General features: G+C 54.1%; 2 protein-coding genes across 2 annotated transcripts; both read left to right on the top strand.

The window, feature by feature from the left end:
- The first annotated feature begins 5,191 nt into the window (after positions 1-5,191).
- LOC141745407 (C-type natriuretic peptide 2-like) lies at positions 5,192-7,375 on the top strand. Its single transcript, XM_074593120.1, has 3 exons — positions 5,192-5,290; positions 6,756-7,046; positions 7,309-7,375. Exons 1-2 carry the CDS (start codon positions 5,192-5,194, stop codon positions 7,026-7,028), a joined length of 372 nt encoding a protein of 123 aa, XP_074449221.1. The 3' UTR covers positions 7,029-7,046; positions 7,309-7,375.
- A 1,649-nt stretch (positions 7,376-9,024) lies between these two features.
- Positions 9,025-13,418, top strand: GAPDH (glyceraldehyde-3-phosphate dehydrogenase). Its single transcript, XM_074593041.1, has 12 exons — positions 9,025-9,414; positions 9,910-9,953; positions 10,556-10,655; positions 10,897-11,003; positions 11,085-11,175; positions 11,352-11,467; positions 11,582-11,663; positions 11,819-11,970; positions 12,104-12,182; positions 12,413-12,496; positions 12,643-12,740; positions 13,118-13,418. Exons 2-12 carry the CDS (start codon positions 9,931-9,933, stop codon positions 13,185-13,187), a joined length of 1,002 nt encoding a protein of 333 aa, XP_074449142.1. The 5' UTR covers positions 9,025-9,414; positions 9,910-9,930; the 3' UTR covers positions 13,188-13,418.
- The last annotated feature ends 5,302 nt before the right edge of the window (positions 13,419-18,720 follow it).

Here is an 18,720-nt window from a genome sequence, read left to right as displayed (position 1 = left end):
CTTCTCTTGTCTGAATTACACCATAATATGGCAGTGCTTTAACTGAGGACAAAATGGAAGTTGCACACCAGGCTAAAGCAATTCCCATCCTGTCTTTTGATATCTCCACAAAGAAAGGCAGTGATGAACATAGCTGCTGCTTTGACTGGCTTTGCAGATGAAAGTAAGCTGCTCTGATTAAAAAATAAATATATATATGTGTATGTATGTTTGGAAGAAAGTCTTTCTAAGAAGAGCCAAACTAACCACCGAGTACAAAATGCTCATTCTCTTTCCCTTTTTCATGTGGTTGTAAGTACACTGTTCAGCTTCTCTTAACACAGGACTAATACGATTTTGCTGGGTTTAGGCCCTTTTCTGTTTCATCCTTCTCGAAGCTCTTGCCCTGCAAAGCCCAGCAGGGCGTTGAGAAGTTACCTGCATCTTTTTCTCGTACAGATCTCATCAAATAGGAGTTGTTGAGGGATTGGGGGGTGAGGAGAGAGGGAAAACGGCTGACTTAGGCTATAGCCTGAGTGCTTCAACAGAGAATATGTGAAGTGAATAGGAAAAAATACAACTTTTAAAAGTTTGTTTTTTTTTTTTTTTTAAAAAAGCAAAAACAAAAACCACAAACATAAGAACTTTAGATTTGCTCAAGTTACCAAGTATACTGTAACAATGGTTGTCTCACTGCGCTTTTTGGAATGTATTTGCTGCCAATCCAATTATGTTTCAAATAAGACTGGCACTTAAGCTCTTTCCTTCCAGGAATGCCACATCAGTGTTCAACTCCTTAGACTGCCCTGTGAACATGAAGTGCCCTAAATTTGAATTTGTGTTAATCGCATAAACAACCTTTAACCTCCTGTCTCACAGGCAAGTTGGCATTTGTCCCAGAGCTATTACTACAGAATTATTTCCTCCTACCTGTCAGTTGCCTAGAAAGCAGACTAGTCGCTAGCTGGGCAGGAATCGGAAGGGTCCTCCTATCAGGTAGGTTCCTGCAGATCTTCTGCATTCTCCGTCTCTCGGGTTCTACCACATTCCTACAGTTGTTGTGGTCACCCTTGGTTCGCCAGTAAGTAGAGCCTGCTGCTCAGTTCTCTGGCCTGCATAAGTAACGATAAAAGACCGTTGTAGCTTATTTTGATCCCAATTTAGGAAAGCATTGAAAATCGCATAACTTTGCATTGACCTGGGAATACGTTTTTTTAATGCCAATAGCTGAATGGACATAAACATGTTAGATGCTTGTAGAAACAAGTAGAGGAAGGAATGATGGGGTGACAGGTATATTTACTGGGCTGGGACGTGTGGACCAAACATCACATGATGCCTCAGTGGAAAGATCTGCTGCCTTGCCCCCACTAATGTAATAGCCAGGTACCAATATAGATACCCTCCCCAACTCCAGAGCACGCCAGTAAGAACCGAACAATCACGTGAAATAGAAAGATCAGAAAGCTACAGCAATATTGTCCCTTTCTCCTGTCCTCCCTGATAAAATTCTCAGTGAAGGCTACTTCACTGGCAGAGGCAGCAGCTACAGCATTAATAGTAAATATGACGCATAGTTGTGCATACTGTATGTAATTTCCCCACAACCACACACAGGGTACGTCACTCATAAATGGGAATGAAAGAGAAAGGACAGCATATATGGATTTCTACCCAGGCTCAAGGCTTTATGAGTCCATGCAATAAATCTTGTGTATATATGAGATAATATGTTGACAGTACTGCAGTGAGGGAGATATGAATGGGTGGATAGAGGAAGCAAGGTGGCCATAAAACTGCCTACGCATTGGCTTACCATCAGGGCATGCTTTTCCACTACAAGTGGTTAAACGCTTTTTCCTTCCGGAGAGTCGCACAGCTGGCTTTCTGAGATGGAAGGAGGGTTTGGCAGTCAATGACTGGGCTGACATGGTGGCACCCTCACTGCTTTGCAGTTCATCTTTTGCTCTTTCCTGGGCACAGCACTGCCTGGTCAAGCGAGAGTGGAAGGTCAGTGAGCGGGAGCTCCTGCTGGTCCCTTTCTGCAGGCTCTTCAGGCAGAGCATCCCCCTCTCCTCACTGGTCTCTCCTGGCATTGGAGGAATTGGCAATCCTGTGTCATGGACAGAGGAAGTCCTGCAGAAAGATGAAGCAAAAACCAAGAGGGGTTTGATCCGCTACACAGTGGCTGCTGCCTTAAGCAGACGGTTGCTGCCCTTCTGTTCCTCCCAAGCAGCTATTTTGCTGGCCGCCACAATGACCAGGAATTGCTACTGAAGGAGTAATCCCACTCCCTTGCTTCTGAGGCAGTGGGATTACTTTGTGCCAAGATCAGTGGTGTTTCCATTCTCTGAGGGACTCCTGACCATGGTGAGCTCCAAACTCCTACACATGGTACTAGTGGAATGACATGACTGTTTTCCTTCCTTCTAGAGCCTGCAGTAATCCATCAGCCCTTTCCATCACCGTGGGCCAAGGGGCGTTCCCCCAGGGTACTTCACCCAGTTCCTAGTCCTCTCACTCTCCAGTTGCTCTGCTCCTTTCCTTTTTAAGCAAGTGTTTGCAAAAGACTGATTGTGATTCAGCAGGAGACCACTTTTCTGGTGGTCTCGCAAGCTCTAGAATCAGTGGCCCATCATCAGAGGGGGAAGGGGTTTTATGGAGGAAACTTGTTAGTGCCAGAGAGGAAAGAAGGACAATAACCTATTTGAGTCTGAGAAAACTGGGGCAATTGGGGACCCGTTGTCTGCCAAAGCCTTTTCACTTCACAGTCATTGCCAGAACATGTCAGAGCAACTATTCAGTTCTACTGCAGTCCCAGCAAGGATCTGGGACACAGAGCAGCTGCAGCTTCACGGCACCTGAGTCATCAAGCACCTGCAATTTATCCAGGATTTGCTGGATTTGCAAGAAAATTTGCTAATTTTCTACAGTCTCCAAAGTTTGTTGCTTGGTATGGGACAGTGATGACTCCTTCCCTCTTGCTAGCCCCAGCTTTTGCTGGACCCAAGGAGAGGACTCGTCACTTGAGAGCTCAGAGCCTGTCCATCCCTGCAGGGCTCAGTCTGCGTGCGAGTGGGCTGGAATTTGGAGCAATTGCAAACACATTTCTGGCATTCTTCTATGCAGTCTGGGGGACACCACATTCAAGGGATGCCAGATCAAACCACCGCTATATTTTGTATCAAAACCAAAGCGTTGTTGCTTTTGTACTTACCTTTTGCTCAGGAAAGAGCTGACTCCTGGAACCTGTGCGTTCAACCTGAGATGCATCTGCCTGCGGCTGTCTTGCCGGGAGCGTGAATGCTCTAGCAGACTGACTCAGCTGCTTCTGGATGGTCAAATGTGACTAGGAAGTACGGAACAACATCCTCTGAGACATACTGCATGTGGGATGAACACGTGCTCTCTTCCCATCCTCCTTCCTCTCTTTCCCACCCCTCTGAGACTTTCTCACCGCAAAGCTCCATCCATACCCTACCCCATCCAGCACACAGAGGGGAGGCTGTGTGCACCCATGTGTGCACCCTGCATGGATGCCCACGTGAACAGCGCGTCCCGTGGCTCTCCAGCAGTCACCCGTGCTTTGTAGTTTAAAAGGCTGGTATGAAAGTAATCCTGTTCCCCACGAAATGTCTTGGTGGAGGCTGTTAGCCAGGATCTAGGGAGTCCCTCTGTTTGCCGGCATGCCCCAGACACCTGGCCCAGGCGAGGGGTGACAGTGGACTGCCAGACAGGGTCACCAGAGCCTTGCTCTGGAACTAGCACTACCCACAGGTCACAGATATCAGGTGACACTAACATACTTGGATGCCCCCAGCTGTACAAAGTCTCTCCTGCTTCCAGCATCAGCGCTCCAGACTGAAGCCCCACGCTCACTTTTCGTGGACTGGATGTAAAACTTTCTGGCTCCTTGGGCAGGGAAGAAAGGGACGCACAAATCTGCGTCTGCAAGTGCAAAATGCTGGGAAGGAAGAGAGGGAAGAAGGGAAAGAAAGACAGGGCAAATATCTGAACCGTGACATTTGTTATCTCTGCAAAAGACTTTTTTTTTCTAATTTTTTTCTTTCCTTAAAATAAAATAAACAAAAGCAGGCAGCAGAACACTGCCTGTCAAGTTTTGACCCAATTGCTTTGTGCAACAGTACTGAAGAAAGGGGAGTTTAAGGTGTTGCTAAACTCATGCAGCACACCCACTACTAACCCTGTACTGGGGTACAGTCCCCCCCCATTCTTCTCCCCTGACAAACTTTCCTGATTAGTTTCTGTCTTCACACCCAGACTGACTTCTGCACCCTGATCTCCAAACAGTGACCTCATTGCCTTGTTCAACTGGTGAGAAACTACAGTAAAATGGGAGAGGTAAACAAAGGAGGGGGAACTAATGGCCAGAAGATTTAGGAGGCAGGAATCTGCTCTTCGCCGTCCCTCTTCCATTGTGCGCCTGAGCTTGAGAAAGTGCAAGCTGAGCCTCGACGAGCTCTCTTCTGCGCTGGTTCCTCTGGAAACTCAGCCCAGCCCTCCAGATGGTGACTCAGGACAACCAGCCTGCAAGTTATACACCTGCTAGTACTAGACCCATGCTCCCTGTCACCGCTGCAAATCCCGTAGAGTTAGTGCTGGAATTCATACACCTTCTGCAGCAAGAGCACTTCATTCCCAGGCTGACCAGCTCACTAAGATATAAATATTAAAAATGAAATTCATAAAAATGAATTTATATCAGCTCTGTGCAGCCAGCGGTGCGCCCACCACTAGTTGAGCTATTGTTCATGCTTACGCTCATTAGAGAAATAGGATTAACAGCACTCTGCCTATGAGGAGTATGTTCAATATCACTATACAATGCAACCTTCAATATCCTCCTCTGGGACGTGTTTCAAAGTGTCACCCTGTTCCTGACCCTGACAGATACCTCCAGGTCCTGGCCAGCAGCAGCTCAACTCACATTTGTCTTCCCAGACACTCAGTAAACACCTTTGTGCCTTTTTTCTTTAGAGGAAGGGGTCTTGCTGAGCTCACCCTGAAATATATCACCCTGGACAAAAGGGCTGAAAGGTTGAGGAGCTCCGGGGGGTAGTTGAGCAGAGAGCTGGGGGCCAGGCGCCTGCCAGAACCAAAGCTATAAAGGCAAAGAAGGACTAGGGACTACATCTGACACGGATGCTGCAGGTCCTGCCTCGCCTCCCACAAGCCCTGGGTTAAGAAGAAGATGCTGGGACTCCAGTCGTGGCCTTGCTCGCTTCTCCTCCTCTTAGTTCTGCTCTCTGCCAGCGTTCAGACTGTGTCCTTGCCAGGACAGAGGCTACAGGTAGGAGGGACTGGGAGAGAGCTGAGGGTGGTTTCAGGAGTGGAGGGGCAATTTGGGGAGGTCGTGTGTGAACCTGGAATGAGGCGGGGTCCAAAATTCCAGCTACAGGAGGCTGCTGTCTATTCTCACTGCTCCCTCCCATTCGGTCCAACAGCCTCGGCTCTAGAGCGGCTGCATCTTTATAACCCAGCTCCTAAGGAGCACCAGCATTACCGGATGGCAGACAGAACAAATGCTTTTTAGTGCTGTCTGGCCTGGGGCAGGCTGCCTGTGGGACTCCCCATGTTGCCCGCAGAGGCTTTTAACGATAAAGAGACTGGTCCTGTCTAACTCTGCCCTGTGTCAGCAGCCACCAGAAATTAACGGTCATGTTCCTCATCATGCCTGGTTCTGACATTTCAGGGGGAAGAAGCATCCTGTTAGGCCAGGATTTTCACTCCTAAGCTCAATACTACCCCCCAGTAGCCCCTCTTTAAGGCCAAGAGCCCCTGTCAGGATGCCAGCTTCTTCACTTAAGCGAATCTTTTATCCTCTGCAATTACAGCAGTAACACTTTTGGCTTTCAAATCTACCCAGCTTCCTCTTACCCAAACCCTAACCTGAGGCCCAACACCTTGCCTTCACGTCACCCTGGGAAAGTTACAGGGAAGTAGTTAGGACGTGAACTACAATCACAAGACTCATCCTGCTATGACTCACCGCTTTCACTCCTCACTGAAGATGCCTGTGTCCGCTTCAATTAACTCGCTACCAAAAAGAGCTGCACAAAGGCATCCTCAGCCTTAGCTCAGCATCCACGTGAGGGACAGATGTGGAACAGCTACCGCAGGCTGCTTCCCTGGGCAGCCATGCCCATGCCTCCACTGCGCCCAATGTACTTCCCAACCCTTGTCTCCCTACAGCTGGAGGCTGCCGGCAGTGCCGGGGGGTACAATCAGCGTGTCGCTGCCTCCACAGATAACCTAGAGCATTCCCAGCAGATGAGGAGTCCCCATTCCTCACACCTGCTCTGCTCCTGCATCCCCTTCATAGCAGCAGGTATTTGGGGCAGGTCCATCCTCCCCACCAGCCCTCTGGAAAAAAAAGAAATGCCGCACAGCAGCTTGAGCACACGGAGGTGCTCCGCATCAGCAAAAGGAGCAAGGACTGAAGCCTCTTACCTTCCAAGCATGGAGGTGGGGGGCGCGGTTTGACAAGAGCAGGGCAATCTGCACACAGGCAGAGGCTCACAGCAGCTGCCCGCCTGCTCTTCTGGGCAGCAAAATCATTTCAGCCTGCAGGAGCTGCTGGTGTAGCCCTTCCCAGCGTCTGGATGCAATGTCACAGGCACAGCGCCTGTGTGCAGGCACCATTTTATGTCCTGCCTGAGCCCTCAGGAAGGTGCGGGCGGTGGGGTACAAGGCTTATCGCCAGGAACACAGGCAGCTCCGCTCTCACTCCCCCCTCTCCTCTCTGTTTATCCCAGATGCTCCTTTCCCAGTTGCTGCCCCTGGAGCCTGAGTCCACGCCAGCCGAAGAGGACACAAAGGAGGGGTCCAGCTTTGGCCCTCAGTTTCTCTCCTCCACCCTCCCCTTCCTCCCGTCTGGGGCTAGAGCTGCCCGTCCCTCTCTCTGGCGCAAGACCCTCGCCAGTCGCAAGTGGGCACTGCCTGGAGATTGGGCCTGGAAGGCTGTGCCCAGGGGCTGCTTTGGGCTGAAACTGGACAGGATCGGGACCTTCAGTGGTTTGGGGTGTTAGCCTAGGAGGGGCTCCAAGGTGAGAGGGCCAGCAGTGAGGGCTCGAACAAGGGGCAGGGAAGAAGTAAGGGGAGACCTGAGAGCACGGATGGCAGGGAGGACCAGGAGCGAGGGGATGGGGGCAGTGGGGCAGGATGTGGGGTCACCCTTGCCTGCAGCAGGGGCGAAGTCTGGGACGCGGGACCACCCGTGCTACCAGGGATGTGCTGGGGGCCTGGCTGGGGCGCAGGAACAGGCGGGACACACACCGCTGGGCGGCTCACCACCCCGCTTCTCCGCAGCCAGAGGAGACCCAGGCGCCGCAGCACCGGCTTGGGAAGCAGCACAGCACGACAGCGGCCAAAGTCCTGAAGCTCCTGCTCTGAAGGGGAGAGGCAGCGGGGAAGCAGCGCGGTGGTAACAAGGAGGAGCTGCCCGGCTCCACGGCTGCCCCTCAGCTGCAGGACCCCTGCTCCGCCGGCAGCCCCCTCCCTCCTCTCCGTGCTTGAGGACTCGCGTGCTAATTAAACAGAGCTGTATTAATTTCCGCATCCGCAAGCGGCCGTGGCTGCCCCCAGGCCGTGGGGCTGGCGGTGGGGGGGCAGGCCGGGAGATGGCGGCAGAGCCCACCGCCCCCGGCCCCCGGGCACGGGGCCATGTTGGGTACACACCGCCATTCCGGGTGGGCTGGGCAGCACGCACGGTTGCAGCGCGGCGCTGACGGGTCGGCGGCAGCGGGGGGGGGGGGCAGCGGGCAAGGTATCGACCGGGCGCCGGGGCAGAAGGGCCGCGTTGGCTCATCCCAGCCGCACTCTGCCCCCCGGCACTGTGGTGTTTGCCGAGCAAACACAGGGGCCTCCTGTTTGCGCGGTAGCTGCCCCTGAGAGTCTCCCCCTGGCCCCTCGGCAGGATGGGGCACCGTGAACCCCATCACGGGCTTGCACCCCTCCAGCCCCACTGCTGTACCATGCCAGCCATCATCCCCTGGCCTTTAAGAAAAGGTCGTAACCTCAGCCGGGTCTAAACTTAGCTGCCGGGCCCCCGGTGGCACCGGGAATAGCAGTGGTATAAGGGGAGTTGGGTTACGTTCAAGCTGCGTGACCCCTCTCTGCCCCCCGCCCCGGTACCTGCGTGGCTCCCCCAGCCCGTTCCTCCCTCCTTATCCTCAAAGCCCTGCTGGAGCCCTGCTCAGCAGAGCAGCCGGAGGGACAGGCCTGCTCCCACCACCCCCTGCCAGCCCGGGTCTGCATCCCCACCGCTCCCACACCTTCCTCCAGGACCCCCTCCCCTAGGGACGGAGGCTTTCGGGGCGTGCTCTGGGCCTTGTGCCTAACGTGGCTTTGTCCCACAAGCCCTGCTCCAAGCTGGGGGGGATGCAGCCCGGCACAGCTCAGTGGGGGAGCCCAGCAATGGAGGGGGTGGCGAGCTGGGCAGCGGCGGCAGCCATGGAGGGAGCCCTCCCTTCTCGTCGGCAGCCGGCGAAGGCGGGCCAAGGCAGCAGACGGGCAGGATTTCCGCTGTCACGTCCCGGAGTAGCAGCAGTGCCGCAGTGCCTCATTAAGATGGTGCTCACGCTGTGGCGCGTGGCCTGCCGGGGAAGCGGCCGGGCCGCTGGCCCCATCCACAGCACGCCTGGCTAAACCCACCCAGGGGAGCCAAAGACAGGCGTGGGGGGGGTCCCCAACCTCGGGGGCAAGAGAGCTCCCAGCCAGCACCTGCTGCCTCCCAGCACTGGGGGGAGTGGGAGATGCTTGTGGACCCGCTGCTCCCTCGGGGTGTCCCCAGCATCCCTGCGGACCCTTTGCCCTTGCCGCCATGCTGGGGGAGCAGGTGGGCTGAAAGGGTGGGTGTGTGTATGGCGGGGTCTCTCCTTTGTTACCAGGCGACAGCAGTGCACGCCGTTCCCCAGGGCGCCGGTGGCAGCGAGCCCCGGGGGAGGCAGCCCCTCACCGGCCATCATCGCGGGGGGGTGGCGGCGGTGTCCTTTCCCGCCTCCCCAGGCCCCGCCGCCCATCTCCGCCCTGGGGACACCTCCCCGCCGCAGGGCGAGGACCCGGCTTCCTCCGGGAGCGGGGCATCTCTCACCACCATCACCGCCACCGCCATCACTGCCCAGGGGTGGCTCGGCGGGAAGGTGCAGTGCGGACCCCCCCCACTGCCGGCGCGGGGCCTTTGTTACGGGGAGGGGAGGGCAACAGGCAAGAGAGCGGGGAGCGGGCGGGGGGGGGGGAACTGAGGCAGCCGCACCCGCAGCGCGGCCGCACGTAGCCCGGCCCGGCCCCCGCGCTGCCATTCGGCGGCGGCCCGGCGGGGCGGGCCCCAGCCCTTCCCCTCCGCGGGTATAAAGGGCGGCGGAGCGGCGCTGCGCCACCTTCTCACTGCGCGCCGGGGCGGCTTACAGGCAGCAGGTAACGGGCGAGGGTTGGGGGCGGCGGCGGTTGGGGGGAGGGGGGGGCTGGGGAGGAGGAGAGTGCGCAGGGGAAGAGAGAGGCGGTGAGGTGGGGACCCCCGCCCGCCCGGGGGCCGGCGCCGCGGGGGTGGGCCGGGCGGGGGCGGCGGCGGGCGGCAGCCTCCGGGCGGAGCGTGGCGGCGGGGCCCACGGGCACAAAGGCGGCGGGGCGCAAGATGGAGGCGGCGGGGGCGGAGTGAGGAGGAGGAGGGGAGCGGCGGTGAGGGGGGGGATGGATTACCTGGGCGGGGGGGGGGGGGGGGAGAGAGGGGGGGCGCGGGGGCGGGTCCGGAGCGCGTGCACCCCAACCCCCGCCGCCCCCCTCCCCACCCCCTAGTGGTGGGCGAGCCGTTAACGGTGCCCGCGCGAGACGCGGCGGACGGTTCCCTGCTCCCCCTTCCCCCCCCCCCGCCCCTGTGGGCGCCTCACCCTCACCGGCGTTTTCTGCCCGCAGGAACATCCCGAAGAGGCGAAGATGGTGAAAGTCGGAGTCAACGGGTGAGTGCCGGGGCCGGGCTGCGGCACAAGGAGGCGCCCGGTGGGGCGGGGGGGGGGGGGAGGGGGCAAGGTCGCCTCAAGGGCGGTGGGGAGGGGGGTGGGGGGACGGGTAAACCGTGCACCCCGCCGGTCCCGCTCCACCGTCGCCCCCCGGGCCGGGCTGGGGAAGGGCGGGCTGCTGCTGAGTCACTTCCCCCTGCAGATTCGGGGTGACTCACCCTGGAAGCGGCGGCGCTGCCCGCCTGCCCCGGGGGTCCCCGCACCTCGCCGGCGGGCTGCAGCGCCCCCCTCCCCGCCCCCCCGAAAGGTTGCCCGGTGGATCGTGTGTCGGCGGCGTCCCCCGGGGGACGTGACCTTCTGCCGCCGGGCCGAGGAGTAACCGGATCCCCGGGGCCCTCAGTAAATTTAGCGCTTGACCTTTCCGGTGCGGGGGTCGGTCTTAATCTTTAACCGAGGTGCCTCGGCCTTTGGACGCGGCTCCTGGGCTCCCGCCCGCCCCGCGGGGCAGGGAGCGGCAGATGCTCCCGAGGGAAGGCAGCGGACCGTGCCCAGCCCGGCAGGTTCCATGTCGCTCCTGCTCACCCACGTCTCTCTCTCCCCAGATTTGGCCGCATCGGCCGCCTGGTCACCCGGGCTGCTATCCTCTCTGGCAAAGTCCAAGTGGTGGCCATCAATGATCCCTTCATTGATCTGAACTACATGGTGAGTTGTCTTGCAGTGCCCCCTGGGGGCCTTTTCGAGTAGAGCTCCTCTGGCTCTGTTCTAGTACCTTCCTAGGAAAACCGGGCGTGGGGTAGAGGCGCAGGGCTGGGAGGTTCAAGAGAGCCAAGCGGTTGGACAAGCTCACTGAGGAGGTGGGGAGCTGAGATTGTGGTGTAGGCAGAGCAAGGGTTGGGGAGAAGGTAGCTGGGGTGCCTGACCTTCCCCCCTCTTTCCTTACTAGGTTTACATGTTCAAATATGACTCTACTCATGGTCACTTCCGTGGCACTGTCAAGGCTGAGAATGGGAAACTTGTGATTAACGGGAATGCTATCACCATCTTCCAGGAGTAAGTATTTCTCTCTTGCCCTTTTGGAGGATGAAAGCAGGTGTCTCACGGAGCACCGCTTACAATTTTGTCCCTTCTCAGGCGTGACCCCAGCAACATCAAGTGGGGAGATGCTGGTGCTGAATATGTTGTGGAGTCCACTGGTGTCTTCACCACCATGGATAAGGCTGGGGTGAGTATGCCACACACGGGAGAAGGGGTACCGCTGCTCCTGCCTGTGGGGTACATTACCATGTATAGAGTTGCTCAAGATGGGGAAGAGATGGGGCTGGGAGGCAGAAGAGGTTGTCTGAAAAAGCGAGCTGTTGGAGAGATTCTGGGTTATCTAATCTCCTCCTTTTTTTCCAGGCTCACCTGAAGGGTGGCGCTAAGCGTGTTATCATCTCTGCCCCCTCAGCTGATGCTCCCATGTTTGTGATGGGTGTCAACCATGAGAAGTATGATAAGTCTCTGAAAATTGTCAGGTAAGGAGAGGGGGAGATGCTCTCTGGCCTGGAGCTCTCACCAGCTGCATGGGGTCTCATCTTGCCTCTGTAGATGTGTTGCCTCTGGCTGATGAGCCTTTTTCTCTTCTCCAGCAATGCCTCTTGCACTACTAACTGCCTGGCGCCCTTGGCCAAGGTCATCCATGACAACTTCGGCATCGTGGAGGGTCTCATGGTAGGTCTGGAGCTTGCTTCTCAGGAGGGTGCCTTATCCACAGGTCCCCTCAGCATCTGTACTCCCATTGTCCACTGGGATGGGGAGGAAGTGCCAGGGATGCTCTCTCTGGAGAGTAGTGGCTGTGTTCTTATTCCTGTGCTCTCTTTTCCCAGACCACTGTCCATGCCATCACAGCCACACAGAAGACAGTGGATGGGCCCTCTGGGAAGATGTGGAGGGATGGCAGAGGTGCTGCCCAGAACATTATCCCGGCATCTACTGGGGCTGCTAAGGCTGTGGGAAAAGTCATTCCTGAGCTCAATGGGTGAGTGTTGTCCCTCCTTGGCTGTCAGGAGGTGGCAACTAGTGCCTGTCTGGCTCTGACCTGTCCCTAGCAGAATGGAGGGCTGGCAGAAGGGTGCTGGGTGCTCTTCCCTGCTGACTCATGTCTCTCACAGGAAACTTACTGGAATGGCTTTCCGTGTGCCAACCCCCAATGTCTCTGTCGTGGACCTGACCTGCCGTCTGGAGAAAGCAGTAAGTGTTGTGCACCCAAGGCCCTAACAACCTCCAGACCTGCCCCTGCTTCCTGTAAATTCCTTTTACCTGGAATTGCCCCTCTCTGCATTGGTGAAAATAGCACCTGCCATGCATGGCTGATGCCACGATGCTCCCATGTGTCTTCCCTGCCTCTCCACCCCACCCCCCTTCCCCCTGGCAGACATTTTGTGGGAGCTGACACCTGACCATCTTAAATGTCTTCTCAGGCCACATATGATGACATTAAGAGGGTAGTGAAGGCTGCTGCTGATGGTCCCCTGAAGGGCATCCTGGCATACACAGAGGACCAGGTAAGTAACTCCTAGTCTCTTGGCCTGTGGTTATTGGCACTCACCTTGCGTTTCTGGTGGGAGCAGCCGTGCTGGGATCCTGGTTTGGGCACTTCTGGTTCAGGCTGTGGGTAACTGTACGTGTTACAATTTCCTTTCCATTCCAGGTTGTCTCCTGTGACTTCAATGGTGACAGCCATTCCTCCACCTTTGATGCGGGTGCTGGCATTGCACTGAATGACCATTTTGTCAAGCTGGTTTCCTGGTAGGTGCAGCCTTGGGGGTGGTGGGGGAGACACTGGGGGGATGAGGAGCTGACACAGGCAAGTTGCAGGCTTCTGTCCTGTTCATCACTGCCAGGTTGGCAATGTGGGGTGATAGGTAGACCCCTGCTGTGTAGGGTGGCTCCAACGTATTAAAAAGTTTCTGTGGAGTGAAATTGCTGCTTATCTGAAATGACTATAGCCTTCTCCTTACTGTATTTGGAGGGTGTATGGAATTCTTCCTACTTACTTTACTAGAAGTGGCTGGGAAGCTGAGTGGTTCGGTTGTGTGGGATGGGGCAGAAGAGCAGGAAAATTAGGAGGAAGGGGATGCACGAAATGGGGTCAGTCCTGACAGCACTTCTGTTTCTGTCCCCAGGTACGATAACGAGTATGGATACAGCAACCGTGTTGTGGACTTGATGGTCCACATGGCATCCAAGGAGTGAGCCGAGCACACAGCCCCCCTGCTGCCTAGGGAAGCAGGACTCTCCTTCGTTGGAGCCCCTGCCCTTCTTCACCACCGCTTAGCTCTGCATCCTGCAGTGAGAGGCCAGTTCTGTTCCCTTGTCTCCCCCACTCCTCCAACTTCTCCCCGAGCCTGGGGGAGGTGGAGAGGCTGATAGAAACTGATCTGTTTGTGTACCACCTTACATCAATAAAAGTGATCACCATCTGAAGTGCCTTGCCTGTCTGTTGGTGGGAAATGGGAGAAAGTGAGGGGGTAATGAGCAAGTGGACGTTACTGCTTTAAGATGGGCCCTGGCTGCAGTGTCTGGGACAGGTCTGCTGGGCAGTGCTGCATGGACACCATGTTAAGGCTGTGAACGTGGGTGGCAGAGATGTGCCAGAAGAGCTGTTTGCACAGCTTGGGTCAATGTGTAGGCACGGTGTGGTCCTGGGATACCTGACTGCCAGATGTGAGAGGCAAGGCTCCTGCCTGTGAGCCAAAATAAGGTGTGGTGCAGGGCTGTGCTCGCAGGACTGCTGCGTGGCAGAATGGAAGGCAGCTCTGCTGTGCCAGCCACCTTCTAGCCCTCTGGATTTGCTTGTCTGATGGGTGTATGCAGAGTAAAGTGCTGAGTAGTCTTTTTCTTGCACTTGGTTTGGGAAAGAGGCAAGAGAAACAGGAATTATTTCTTCTTCCCCCTGGGGGCATAAGAAACAATTATTTCTCCTCCTTCCCCTTGTCTTAATAGAAATGTTACGAGGAGGATTTTTCATTTGCTTTTTTACCTCTTAAAATGAATTGCCCTGGAGGAAATGGCTGCCTAGGGACGTGTCAGAGGCCAGTGTCACCATGGTGGTGGCTAGTCTTAATTCTGGCTTAATTCAATGCGGAAGGAGGGGCGGCTGCAGTTAAGCTCCTGAGCGGCAAATCTCTGCAAGGTGAGTGTCAGCCCTCTGCTGAGGGACTGCCTTGCCTGTGCCTGGGAGCGTGATCACTGCCGGGCAGAGGCTGAGCCTTACGTGACCTATGCGTGCCGGGGTAGATAAGCAATGTGCCGCACAAAATCATGCAGCGCTCTGTTTTTATCAGCTCTGTTTTACTGGCTGGGGAGTGGTGAGTCGTTCTCTCCCTGGCAGGCAGGGTTGGAGCTGTTGTCCGGACACCGACTGCTTTACTCCATGAGGTGGAGCAAGGACTTAAGCTGCAGGATTTAAGCTCCCAGGATCAAGGTATGTCAGACATAAGTTTCCTGGAGCTGCTTATCTCCAGCCCTCGGTCTGCATAAAAATTGAATGTTTACCGGACTCGAGGGCAATGACTCACAGTTGCTTTGCAAAGAGAAAAAAGGTTGAATAACCTGCCCCTGGACAGGAGCTGGGACTCTGAGCAGCTCGCTAGCCCTGGGCCAGCAGCAATACCTGGCTTGCCCAACAAATGGCCCTGTGGGAGCTTTAGGTAACTCTGGAGTTAAATGGGAGCCGCCTGCTGCTGGGGCTGTCTGGAGGCAGCCCTCCCATGGAGCTGGGCTTCTGCAGGGGAGAGGTGTAGCCCGTGGGCCTGTCAGGCTTACAAATGAGTCCTGGGTTCGTCCCATCCTGTCCTTGGTTGCTGCGCTTGGGTGCTTTGAATGGCTATCCTGTGCCCTGCTGCCCACGGATTTGGGTGCATGCCAGCGCGAGCGCCTTGCTTGGTAATCTGGATGTGCAGAGAGGTTACTGAAACAACTTTGTTCGGGGGGGGGCAGGGGGAACCTGTTTTCCCATGCAAAGCAAAGATATTTTGAACTGGGTTTAAAGTAGGAACATGTCAACAAGTTGCCTTTTTCATTTGAGAAGTGTTAAGTTTCCTGAGCAAGGTACGGTTGCCTGAAAATCCACCCAGAGGGAAGAACTTGTGTTATTTAACAAGAGGGAGCCCTATTCAACCTGAGATCAAATTGCTGTGGGAATGAGCGAATTCATACAACCTGGGGGGGGTGGGGTGGGGTGGAGGAAGAGTGCGTGCTCTCATACTGACAGCTGCTGTGAGTATCTCAGATAAAGGTTCCCTGTGTTTTAAAATACTATTTCAACCGGTTTACACTATCTTGCTTGAAATTCTTGGAAAAATGATACGGTACCTAGGCAAGGCACGCCGGGAATCGCGGAATTTAAAAAACACAGTTGCTCTTGTATGGAAACAGGGAGAGCAAGTATGGCAAACAAGTGGTGCAGCCTTTGGACCGCCTGGAGGGCTGGGTTTCCTGTCTCATATAAGCTCCCAAAAAAGCGCAGCTCTTCTAAATCCTCATTTCTGTATCCAGACACTGTGCCTGCAGATGGCACCACAGCAAGGCCCCTCCGGACAGATGGAAAAGCTAGCTCAGTGGTCAACCTGTCCAAGAACTGCAATCTCATCCTAAATCCCCCCCCCCACTTCAATTGATATATATGACTGTGGATGGCATTGGGATAAAGACGGGAGATCTGCTGTGGCAGCTGCTTCTCTCTCTGGAGAAGAGTTTTTCTCCCAGGTAGCAGAGCTCCAGGTTTGCTCTTAAAGCATTTCTAAGGAATACTGATAGAAATGCTTGCTCAGTGGAAGGCAGGCACTCACACGGACATAAAGAGGCTCTTCTTCAGCAAAGGACCTAAAAACGATCGTCCTACTCTGCTGGGACAAACCAGCTCTAAGAGCAGCTGCGATAAGCCAGAATCCATCCTGGTTTATGAACACCTTGCAAGGGGAAGGTATAGCAAGACACCAGCCCTGGCCAAACGCTTGACTCTCGCCTTCCTCGACTGGCCGGGTACCAGGGCTCGCTCTGCTGGGCCATCGTGGGAGAGGGATGTACGTGAGATCTGGGTTCACGCCTTTGCAGGGCTGCACTGACACAAAGCTCTCCGGCCGACCCATGGGACAGCTTCTCTGATGGGCAGCCAACCATTGCTAGAGGTGGTAAGTTGCACCTTTTATTTTCTTTGTCAAGACAGAGGAAATTCAAGTGACGCTGCGGTATGGCTAATTAGCAGTGGTGTTACAGGAAAATTCCCTTTCATGGCAGCTTTGAATGTTTAGAGAGATTATTTTATGCTTCATTGGTATTAGCACACCCTACCACGCAGGCATTACTCCCCCAAGAAACGGCTAGTTGCCCTCAGACCACCTTCTTCTCAAGATGTCAGCATGAAACTTCAGCATTAAGTAAGAGGCCATGTAGTGAAAATCGTCTTGATCAGATATAGAAACTAATTAAGCTTGCTTGAAAAAAAAAAAAAAACACAACACCAAAATGTAACAAAATGGTGACCGCATAAGCATAGTAAAAAAAAATAAGTCTTGGACATTTAAAATGTAGTCTGTCCACTTCTAAAGTAAATGAAGCTTTGAACAAAGCAATCAACAAGGTCTGTGCAAGGAAGAGGAGATACAGGGCTCCGCTAGGAAAGACTACAAAGGCATATATTGGACAGTCGTATAAGCCAAAGATCTTAAATGATAATGTTCCAAATGCTTCCTTTTTAACAGCTGCCATTCACCGAGCGCAGGTTGACGACTTACAGTCAGGGTATGCAAATGCCACTGCGGGCACAGGCAGTACTCCCAGAAAGCAGGCATTTCGTCAAAAACAAGCTGCCTACACTTGGGCAATCCTGGTGTATGCAACACTGCAAAAACCAAGTAATTTGTTACTCTTCTGAGCTGAGTACAATTTTGTGCTACAGGACAGCTAACTTACCTCCATATATTACTATAGAAGTGTCATCTGCTTGAGGGAGTTAGTCGCAATTAAACGTTCCTAGAAGGAACAACAGTAACGGGTTATACTTCACTGCATAGGATTTGAAAAGACAGCCTTCAAAAAGCTGGAGCTGTAGTCAAACGAAAATGGAAGAAAAAGCTCATAAATACTAGCAAATTAAACTTAAGAGCCTAAGAAAGGGCAGAATTTTAGGAAACTATGTGACAAATAGAAAAGGTAGTACGGAAACCTTTTTCAAATGCAGCTTGGAGACAAGAAAGCTGCCAAAAAAACGGAAGATGGTGGGGGAAGTGATTAGGGAAGCTAAGGCCACAGCAGGTAAGTGAAACTGATGTTTTGCTGTCAGAGGAGCTTCGGGGTGTTCCCAGACAAGATTTTTTTTTTTTTTTTCCTCAGCAGCAATGAGATGAATCACAGAATGGTAGGGGTTGGAAGAGACCTTCGGGGATCATCTAGTCCAACCCCCCTGCCAGAGCAGGTTCACCTGGAGCAGGCTGGACGGGAACGTGTCCGGGAGGGTTTTGAGTATCTCCAGAGAAGGAGACTCCACACCCTCCCTGGGCAGCCTGTTCCAGGGCTCTGCCATCCTCAAAGTAACAAAGTTTTTCCTTATGCTCAGATGGAATTTCCTGTGTTCCAGCTTGTGTCTGTTTCTCCTTGTCCTGTCACCAGGCACCACCAAAAAGAGCCTGACCCCATCCTCTTGAAGCCACCGTTGCAAACCGAAGCGTCAGGACTTGAGAATATGTCCATGACATGAAGGGCAGCAAACCCTCAGTAGCAGGTGCCAGACTCAGGTGGTCTCCAGCATGAAAGGCATGACCAGGGAACCAACCGTGCTGTAATTCACCACTCACATCAGCTCCCACTTGATGAACAGCAACTGTATTTAGGAAAAAAAAAAAATTGGTAAAACCTTTTAAAGAACCCAAACTGCCCCAGGACAGGGAAGACCACCCTTTCCAGGCTGAAAACTAGTGGCAAGGCTGGTGGGGACTGAGAGAGAAGGTGCAAGCAGCCAGTGTCTGAGGACATCGGCTCCAGGGTTGTTTCTATTCAACACCTTCAGCACAGTTTGGAGCATGGAGTGCCAAGGTTTGTTGATTACGCAAAATGATGCTGAACACTCAACACTGAATCAGCCTGTGGAAAGCTGCAGAAGGATCTTGTGACCAAGTGACTGGGTTGTTAAAATGGTGGGTGAAATTCAAGGTTGCCAAATGAGAATACATGTAGTTTGGGTGGACAACTCTTAACACTGCAGGTCTTAAAGCCCTCCTCTAACGTTGCCCAACTCTGCACCAAACAAGCAAGCAACCTTTGTTGGCCTTGCTCTGAGTCCTAGGACAGAAGAAAATAAGTGGTTTGTAATCACTGTAATTTCCAGCTTTTTAGTTACCCAGTTGGGTACTGCTTTAGGTGCTGGACCCCAAGCAGATCCTGAAATCTCACTGAAGGCACATGGCCTCCAGCTTCCTCATCTCCTCAGACTCCTAGTGTGCCTTTCTCAGCCTGACTGAACTGCCATCATCATGAAGTGACTTTAGGCACTGGACAAAAATGCTCACTCGTTTTTGTTGGGGTTTGATTTTTTTTTTTTTTTTTTTTTTTTTTTTTAAGGAGGGAAATAACTAAACGTTTAAAGATGCCGTCAGCTTCAGCATCTGGCTGAGAACTCGCACGAGGTCGCTTGTGAGCCCTGCTCCCTAAGTCTTTCCAGCCCTCCTGGGGATGATTAGTCACTAGTATTCCTTGCTTAGATGTATCTATGCATAGCTTAAATATTGGT

This window comes from Larus michahellis, chromosome 1 (assembly GCF_964199755.1).
Source record: "Larus michahellis chromosome 1, bLarMic1.1, whole genome shotgun sequence".
NCBI lineage: Eukaryota > Metazoa > Chordata > Aves > Charadriiformes > Laridae > Larus > Larus michahellis.
This window is presented reverse-complemented; position numbering and strand designations above follow the sequence as displayed.